Source organism: Capra hircus, chromosome 15 (assembly GCF_001704415.2).
Source record: "Capra hircus breed San Clemente chromosome 15, ASM170441v1, whole genome shotgun sequence".
NCBI lineage: Eukaryota > Metazoa > Chordata > Mammalia > Artiodactyla > Bovidae > Capra > Capra hircus.
The window spans coordinates 33,646,191-33,656,793 of record NC_030822.1 but is presented as its reverse complement, the minus strand read 5'-3'; the positions used below and the strand labels follow the sequence as shown (position 1 = coordinate 33,656,793).

Genomic DNA, 10,603 nt, shown 5'->3' with positions numbered 1-10,603 from the left:
TAAATTTATGTTTTATATGGGCTTGAAACATGGATAATTTTTAATTTGAAGGGTTTTTTTTTCAGAAAATATTTTAAAATTTTTGATATATTGAAAAGAATTGCTGCTATTGAGAAAAAGTTGCTGAAATTTGATCTTATTCTTTTGTTAGTGAATATAAAAATTGCAGTCACTCTGTTCTTTCAAAAATTTTTTCAGTAACAGATAGTGAATAACATTGGGCCTTGACATTTTTCAGTGATTTTCTTGTTCTGAATGAGAACATTCTGTAATATTCTGAATTTTGTGTTCACTGATTCTATTTCATGATCCCTGAGAATTAGTCTTAAATGATGGTATGTTTAATATTATAATTTTTGTACAACAGTTTAAATATCATATTAATTTGAACATTGTCTTCAAGAGTTTAGATGAGGGGCAGATGAGTAAGACTTTTTTTTCTTTATTGTAAAAAAAATTTAGACCAAAGAAAATATCTCACCCCCTGAGTATTGAAACAAGAATTCAACATTTTATGCTGCCTCCAATTCTATGTCAGACCACCGTTCCATCTCCTCCCAGCCAATCTGTCCACAGAACAATGGAATATTAATTCTCTCCAATCTTCATTTCTACCAAGACAAAGGAGAGAGAAAAATTAGCTTTTCAGTTTTAAGAATTTATTATCAAATTAGAGAGAAACACTATATATATAGAACTCTTAAAGTTTCAAAAGACATATGCATAAATCATATAGTTATAACCACTGGCATTACAAAAAATAAAAATTTCATCTCAACATTTCTGATTCACAAATTTTTCAGAGATAAAAAGTTTTCCCATAAAAAGGGAGCACTTTGCCAATGATCATTCAGTTATTCAGTAACTTTTCTTAGACCACGTTCTTCTACTTTACAATGCTAAAATTAGTACTTAAGACTTGACTCAGTTGAGGGAAAAAGTGCTCTTTTTTTACTGTTATTTACTCTGGCTCTTTTCCTTCTGTTTTTCACGTAACAGATTTTGACCACTTCTTTAGAACAACATCAAACTATACATCCACTCCCCTCACTGCCTTCTTGCTGACTGGTGTCCCAGGATTAGAAGACTTCCAAATCTGGATTTCCATCCCTTTCAGCTTCATGTACCTTTTGGCTGTAACAGGGAATAGCCTGGTTATGGCGATGGTTATCTGGGACAGAAGCCTCCATGAACCCATGTATCTCTTCTTGGCCATGCTAGCTCTCAATGATGTCCTACTTTGTACTGTCACGGTGCCCAAAATGCTTCTTATCTTTTGGCAGGGCCCTTCCATATCAACATTTCCTGCCTGTCTCACGCAGATGTTTTTCGTTCATGCTCTATTTCTCTCTGAATCTGCTGTCTTACTGGCCATGGCTTTTGACCGCTATGTGGCTATCTGTGCACCACTCCATTATACTACCCTACTTACAGGCTCTCTCATTAGCAAAGTGGTCCTGGCTCTGGTGGCTCGAAGTGTGGCTGTGGTCACCCCTGGTGTCCTACTCATTCTCCGCCTGCACTTCTGCCGGAGCAACGTCATTCACCATACTTACTGTGAGAACATGGGCATTGCCAAATTGGCTTGCAATAGCATTGTCCCTAATAGCATGTATGGGCTCACTGCTGCTCTCCTCACCACAGGACTAGACTTTGTCCTTATCTCCCTGTCCTACTGGTTAATCTTGAGAACAGTCTTCCGACTGCCTTCTAGGGAAGCCCGGACAAAGGCCTTTGGAACTTGTGGAGCCCATACATGTGTCATCCTGATATTCTACACTCTGGCCTTCTTTTCCTTCTTTACCCATCGCTTTGGACACCATGTGCCCAGGCATGTCCTTATCCTCCTGGCAAATCTGTACTTACTGGTGCCACCTACCATGAACCCCATTGTTTATGGGGTAAAGACAAAAGAGATCAGGATGCGAGTGCTAGTACTCTGTGCCCAAACTAAATGATCCAAGAGTAATAAAGCAACAAGGAACAGGGGAGTCCAGGACTGAAAATCAGGGTTAAATACCAAGTCTAAATAAATCTGGACAGATTTATTTCTGCAACATCTATGCAATGAATAAGGCTTTAAAATTTTGTATTTCTAAATGTTATCTCCCTGATATTGGGTTAAAAGGAAGCTAACAAGGTACTGCTCAAGTACCACCAAGAATTATCTGAACATATTAAGGTAACGTGCCACTGTAGCTACATACAACATGTAAATATCCTTTGGATAATAAACAATGCCTCTTCTACATCAATTTACTATGGCTAGGACAAAATGTAAACTCTATATATTCATGAATTTGTTTTGATTCCATTCTTGATCCACAGGGCCCAAAACATACACATAATTAATAAACATTTGTTGAATGGAGAAGCATCTTAATTACTAAAAATGCTAATGAATTTATGTAACAAACCCCCAATATACCTTATGCATTATATATTACCTACAATTTGAATATTTCATTTCCTTTCCTCTCAAAAAAATTCCTTTTGCTTCCACAAAATATGAATTTCTTATCTCTTTCAATACCTTAGTGTATTAAAGATTCTTTTGGTGACAAACAATAGAAATTATCTTTGGTTAGATAAAGAAAACAAAAAGCAGGATATTTCATGGTAACATTCTATGGATGTCATGACAGCCAAGGGTAATCTGAATATCTATATCTCAGGTAGGATTAAAGTCAGCCTGCTATAAGACCTCACCAGGAGGAGTGGATGACTTATTTATTGAATCTGGTGACACTATCTGGTCTTAGCTACAATGACTGTGGGATAAGATGCATAATTTCCCTATATTGGGTCAGATTGTTCAACCTGGACCAAACTGTTATATCCCTTATTCTGATTTAATGGGGATGAAATTGTGTCAGGGCAATTCTGAAGGGAAGGAATTTATGATAAGTGGTCTGGATTCTGTTCACTGGTTTCATTTGGTGTGTTTATATTTAGCACATGCCATTGTCCTAGTTTAGCTCTTCCTACACTAAATAGTCTTGCTAATTGCATTCCATAGTACTAGGACAAACTTTATCATCTATGAACTCTCATAACATAATTACTGCAAAGTAATTCCTTATCTCCACTAGAAAATATTCATCTCTTGATTTATACAGGAGCTAAAATATTTCTTTGGCATCAAACAGTAAAAAAAGTACATCATGAACATAATAGAAATATATACATGGTCAAGTGGTTGAAGCAATTTGACTGTCTTGAAAATATTTATATTGTTATAATTCTTTTTATAAATATATATGGTTGTTTCTAGATATTCTGTGTAATCACATACTTATCCATGCTATAGGCTTTTTTAAAAGGAAATTATGTTTTCATATTTATTCAATTGAATGAGTGAAAGACTAAGCATGCTAATGAAATATTTTGCAGTGACATTTTACATAGAAAAAAAAGCTAAATAGTTAGATTGTAAAGTGGATACTGACATACTCTGCTCTGATTTTTGCTTACTATCATGCTTTGCTACAAAGGGCTTTCTGCAGCATAAAGATGATCAATGCATAGTCCAAAGATTAACATTTGACACAATGAAAACAATATCATTGCATTTTTGCCTAATGATAGGGGATTGGAACACAAACGATAAATTATTATTTGGCCTTCTAGATATCTTATAGATTCTTCAGGTAAGCAGAGAATGCTTTTAGAAGGCAAATAAATACTCATGACTTTATCAAACAATAAAAAGCAAAGATATCACTTTGCCAACAAAGGTCCATATAATCAAAGCCATGGTTTTTCTAGTAGGCATGTATGGGTGTTAGAGTTGGACCTTAAAGAAGACTGAATAGTGAAGAATTGATCTTTTCAAATTTGGTGCTGGAGAAGACTCTTGAGAGTCCCTTGGGCTGCAGGGAGATCAAATCAGTTCAATCCTAAGGGAAATCAACCCTGAATAACTCATTGGAAGGACTGATGCTGAAGCTGAAGCTCCAATACGTTGGCCACCTGATTAAACAGCCAACTCATTGGAAAAGACCCTGATGCTGGGAATGATTGAAATCAGAAGGGGAAAAGGGCAGCAGAGCATGAGATGGTTGGATGGTGTCACCTTTTCAATGGACATGAACTTGGGCAAACTCCGGGAGATGTTGAGGAACAGGAAGGCCTGGCATGCTGTAGTCCATGGGGTCACAAAGAGTCAGACACAACTTAGCGACTGAACATTACTATATATAACAATATGAGTAAGAGTGTCTCAATTTATAAACCCATGTACAAATAAGATAGATGCTTAGATCATATTATTGTGAATTTAGGGAAGAACAAGAGGCCTTCCTCTTTCAATAGCACTATTTGCTGGGACTTCAGCTTTCATTAAATTTTTAAAAGCAAGATAATATTTCTTTTCTCAATTCATTATACAAACTTGTACTCATAGCATAAGACAAAATGCTATTTATTCATTTGTTTATTCAGTTACTCATGTCTTCACTGACTATATTTCGCTGGAAGAGCTATCTTAATTTTGAGACTATGAGTTTTCTGAATGTTTTTAGTAAAGTATACTTTATGAATATAATGTAACTCATAATACATCTTAAGAAACATTAGAGGATAATAATACGTAAAGTCCAAAGTTGTCTTGCATATTTAGATATTCATTTATATATATTTTTTGTGAGTGAAATGAAAAGTCTAACATTCAATAGTTTAAATATATTTCTGTTATCCAAAAATATGATAATTTTTTTCATTTTTTGGAGCACAAGCATTACAATAGATGTGTTCAGCAAGCAGACACTAAAAATATATTTTGAATATGAAGGTTTTATTGAATGGCTATAGTCAAATGCTATTCATTTGACATACAGCAAATGATAATGTTCACATTTTCTCTAAAATTTATTTCTATTAATTTTATTTTTCTTATCTACTTCAGGAAATATTAACTAAGTCCAATGTTCATATATCTTGCTTTATTTTTACTTGATATCCTTTTGGTCAAAGTGAATATGCTGAAGGAGAAGGGTAAGTAGAAATAGAATTAAGAAATAGGATAAGGAGGGATGGGAACAGACATAATTGAATTTAAACTAGGCAAAAAAATAAGTCATGTGAAGATGTCCTTCACATGCTTGACATTTGAAATATAATTTTAAGTTAATAATACCTCTTTGGTTATATGAAATGTGGGCTCATGACAGGTGAAATCTTTCTCTCCAAGACATTTTTAAAAATACAAAAGAACTAGCTCTTCTATATCCAATGAATGATTCCTTTCTTAATCAATTATGCATTCAATAATTATTAAGTGCATAATTTAACTAAACTAGTGTTCATTCTCACAAGTAGCAAGCTGCATGAGACACAGTTCTTACAATAGATAGAGTAAGATTTGAGAAAACATCTTACTTATTATTAAAACCAATATACATACTGAAAGTTATAAAGCATTCTTAAAATCTTTTTTTTCTGCTTAATTTACTTGTCTTTGAAAAAGTGTAGACATGTGAATTAAGACATTTCAACGAGAAGTGTAAGGTTTTTATGCAACTCTATGTATACATTAAACTAGATCGTTTGAGTTATATGAAAAGAGTTTGTATGCTAAAAGAGTTCTGGACAAAAGGATTTATATTTTGTTTCTTGCTATCACAAATGTAAGTGGCTATACCTTAGTGACTTAGAATTTTTACATTTGAATATTATATCCTAAATTATTCTTAGAATAATTTAATCCATGGATTATAAACACTGACTTCACAAGACATTATCTCACGAATTTCAAAAGGTTCTGAGTTGCGGCTTTCTATAAGATTAAAATTATTTCTGAAAATTAAGTAAAAACAGACTATGAAGGTTGACTGTTTCTGTTCCTGGTGAAACTAAATTTCCTCAGAAAAGACTGAACATGCGTATAAAATTTTAAAATATGCTACTGATGTACCATGAAGATAAATAAAACGCTGTGAGTTCTAATAAGCTCTTACATCAACATATGATTTTTTTCAAACTTTAATAAAGGTAACTTCAGCAGATTTCTAAACACACTTATGAGAAATGTAACATAATAATCATGGACAAATACAGTATGTCAAGAAGCAAAAACAAACAAAAAAGCATTTAGAATACTCAAGGAAAATGTCATGGATGGGTAACCTTGAATCACGGTTAGGATTAGAAATGAGAGAAAATAGATGGAAATGATTTCTAAAACTTCACTCCAACAATTTGATACTTAAAGGAGATTTATGAAGCACATGCTAAGTCAGGATTTATAATTCCAGTAGACATCAATTCTCTCCTTTAGATCTACTGTCAGTTCTATTTCTCTTTATAAAGTAATCTTTTATTGGTAACTCTGGTTCCAACATAGAGTGTAGATATTCACTATATATTTTTACACATAAGGTTGATGCCATCATTGACTTGAGGACATGTCTACATCAAAGAAGAACTGATTCTTAGGGGGAAAAGCAGGTGGAGAATTCCTTGGTGGATCTGCTTGTTCTTCACACTGTAGATGATTGGGTTGAGCACAGGTGGAACTAACAGGTAGATATGAGCCATGAAGACGTGGATGAGGGGGGATGAGTGTTTAGCAAAACGATGGACAATAGAGAGCCCAATCATAGGCACATAAAGAATAAGTACAGCACAGATGTGGGATGCACATGTGTTGAGGGCCTTAAATCTCCCCTCCTGAGATGAAATTTTTAATACTGAGTGAAGGATGAAAACATAAGACACAAAAATACCCAAAGAGTCCATTCCCCACAGCAAAGTGATCAGAACTAACCCATAAATAACATTAAACTTAGTGTCAGCACAAGCAAGGCGGATCATATCCTGGTGCAGACAGTAAGAATGAGAAAGGATGTGAGAATGGCAGAAGGGAAAGAAGGCCAGCCGGGCTAGAAGTGGAATCATGGCAAAGGCACTTCTAAGCAGGGCTGCAATGCCAATTTTCGTGATGAGTGTTGGAGTGAGAATGGTAGCGTATCTTAGGGGGTGGCAGATGGCCACATATCAGTCAAGGGCCATGGCCAAGAGCACAGATGACTCAGTGAAGGAGAAAGTGTGAATGAAAAACATTTGGACTACACAAGTGTTGAACTGGATCTCCCTGGATATGGACCACAGCACCCTGAAGAGTGATATCATTGTGGGCAAGGACATGCCCATGTCAGTGAGAGAAAGCATGGCCAAGAAGTAGTACATGGGCTCATGGAGCCTGGGGTCTGTCCGGACAATATGTAGGATAGTACAGTTACCCATGATTCCAACAAGGTAGAGGAGACAGAATGGGATGGAAATCCAGTGGTGAAATTCCTCATATCCAGGAATACCTGTGAGATAGAAGGTGGAGGACAGGATATTGCTGGCGTTTGCAGTTGCCATAGGGCTTACTGTTAAGCCACAATCTGGATTTACAATCACACTCCAGAAGGGGAACAAATGAGAAGATCAGCACCTGTGTCACAAAAACAAAACAAAACTTCAGAGTGTCCTATAATATCTCCTAGATCCACCCTCATAGTTTTGCTTTGTTTTTCTTCATTTCATTGATGAGTGTCATCAATTAAGAAAAACATTCACTTTTATAACTATAAGGACTTTCCCTTCTCCTTAGATGAAGAACTATTAACAAGCTGTCTAAATATACACAATTTCCTTCTAAAGACACTGCCCCCAGAGCAGCACACACAAAATCATTGAAAATTACATTATTAATTTTATACTTTTCTTTAGAACAATCTTGGCCAGCGTTACTGGTCTTATGTGCTATGCTGTGCTTAGTCGCTCAGTCGTACCCGACTCTGGGACTACACAGACTGTAGCCCTCCAGGCTCCTCTGTCCATGGGGATTCTCCAGGCAAGAATACTAGAGTGGGTTACCATGCCAAAAGGGATCTTTCCAACCCAGGTATCAAACCCAAGTCCCCCACATAGCAGACAGATTCTTTACCATCTGAGCCACCAGGGAAGTCCACTGGTCTTATCCTAGCCATGTAAAAAAATTAAAAATAAAAGACTTTCTACAATACTCCAGTATTCTTGCCTGGAGAATCCCATGGACAGAGGATCCTGGCTGGCTACAGTCCATGGGGTTGCAAAAGTCGGACATGACTTAAAGACTAGAGAGAGAGAGAGAGAGAGAATGACTTGTATGAATGTCTTCAGCTGAGCTTGATAGATTTTTCAGCAATACTTGAATATCATGCAAGGCATCATTACAGTATTCAGGCAAGATTTGGTCAGGATGGTTCTTATTCTTACTAAACATAAGTTTGACTACATAATTGATACCACAGGTATGGTATCCACATATGCATGCTAAGTTGCTTTAGTCAGGTCCAACTTTTTGAGACCCTATGGACTGGGACCAGGCAGGCTCCTCTGTCCATGGGATTTTCCAGGCAAGAATACTGGAGTTGGTTGCCATTTCCCCCTCCAGGGGATCTTCTTTACCTAGATATAGAACCCACCTCTCTAAAGTCTCCTGCATTGGCTGATGGGTTCTTTATCACTAGTGCCACCTAGGGATTATAGCTACATAGAGTCAACTCTAATATCAATATGTTCTGGGATGAGCATCCCCCAGAGGTAAATACAGGTTAAGATGATTTAGAAGAATATGTGGATTTTAAATTTTTTAATTATAAAATATATAATTTATGGCACATTAAGCAAACTATAATTTATTTTGAATCTGATTTGAAAGATTCTGAACATTCTTCCTCTTACGTTACAGAACTGATTAATCATTTAGAGACTTTTTTCCTACAAAAAATTGCAAAACAATAGTTATAGGGATTGTTGAGGGATTGGAAATTTATCCATCAAAGCAAAAATAAGAGATAACAACAACAACAACAACAAAAGTAAAATGCACAAAAAATGCCTACTTGCATCTGACCTTCACACTAAAATTTTTATGCTCAAATGAGAAAATATATCTTCCCCCTCTAGATTCCAGGATTTCTTCTGTGGTCAATAAAGACATCTCTGTATTAAGAAAGGTGAGCCACTTCTCAAAACCCACTTGCTCATCAACTGCCCAGCCTCCATGCTCACCAAAATATTGGTTTAAGAATTTAAAGTCTATGGGACATGTACCTACACAATGGAGTATCACTCAGCCGTTAAAAAGAATACATTTGAATCAGTTCTGATGAGATGGATGAAACTGGAGCTGATTATACAGAGTGAAGTAAGCCAGAAAGAAAAACACCAATACAGTATACTAACACATGTATATGGAATTTAGAAAGATGTCAATGACGACCCTGTATGCAAGACAGCAAAAAAGACACAGATGTGTATTATTAATGGACTTTTGGACTCAGAGGGAGAGGGGGAGAGTGGGATGATTTGGGAGAATGGCATTCTAACATGTATACTATCATGTAAGAATCGAATCGCCAGTCTATGTCAGATGCAGGATACAGCCTGCTTGGGGCTGGTGCACGGTGATGACCCAGAGAGATGTTATGGGGAGGGAGGTGGGAGGGGGGGTTCATGTTTGGGAATGCATGTACACCCATGGTGGATTCATGTCAATGTATGGCAAAACCAATACAGTATTGTAAAGTAAAATAAAGTAAAAATAAAAATTTTTTAAATAAATTAAGTCTATGGGACAAATTACCTTCCACTGTAAACTAATAAATCAGCATCTTCTGTCTTGGAAAGTCTTCTTTGATGTTCTGGGAAATGAAATCCCCTCAGTCTTCTCTAGTTCCATGTAAATAACCTTGATTACAGAAGATATTCCCCAAATTGTTTAATAATTTTCTAAGAAATGCAAGATCCATAATCAAGCATCAAATAAGTACATTCTAGAAACAAATTCAATCTTCCTGACTGTTCATATTACACTTAAGTTCTACTCAGTTACTGTATGAACTGATACTTCTTATGGCCCTGCTATTTAACTTCTCAAATTCCTGTCTATCTCCTCACCTTCCTGTCCAAAATTTCACTGAGTATTACTTTCAATGCTCAGATTTTCCAATACTTCCCTTCTTTTTGTTGATTCTTTTCCAATTTCTATTCTATAATCAAAATTTAAAAATCTGGTTTTTATCTCACTGCTTAGTCAATTCAGACCATTTTTCGTATTTTATAAATGTTCTCTCCCATTGACATGAAGTAGTAAACATGAAGTTTAATTGAAAACTGGAAGATACCTGATCTAGAGGTCATCTTTCATCATATCACTGACTTTTTCTCTGAGGTTTTAAAGAGACAGAGATCTAACATCTCCCTTATGTAGAATCTGTTTCTCTGGTTCTGCAATCACAGTAACTTAAGTTATATTCTGGTTTCAAAGCTTACTCATTTTAATTTAGATGAAATGACTCTTTTTTCTCTGTACCAAAGTTGCCTCCTCTATAAACTGAAGACACTAATAGTTTGATGGGATGTGCTAAGGTGAAGGTAATATTGTGTGTAAAATACTTGATACAGAGCTTTTTCTGTGATGATGATAGTGATGAAAATGAGAACAATGATAATAACATCAACAATGAGGATGATAACAATAAAACCAACAATGATTGAAGTATAATGAGGAAGGAAGTATAATGAGGAGGAAGAAAAGAGGAGACTATTAATTATTCTCCTCTAGAGG

General features: G+C 35.7%; 1 protein-coding gene and 1 pseudogene across 1 annotated transcript; one reads left to right on the top strand and one right to left on the bottom strand.

The window, feature by feature from the left end:
• Window positions 1,164-1,958, top strand: LOC102177260 (olfactory receptor 52B2-like). Its single transcript, XM_013969672.2, has one exon. It carries the CDS (start codon window positions 1,164-1,166, stop codon window positions 1,956-1,958), a length of 795 nt encoding a protein of 264 aa, XP_013825126.2.
• Window positions 6,409-7,368, bottom strand: LOC102177546 (annotated as a pseudogene).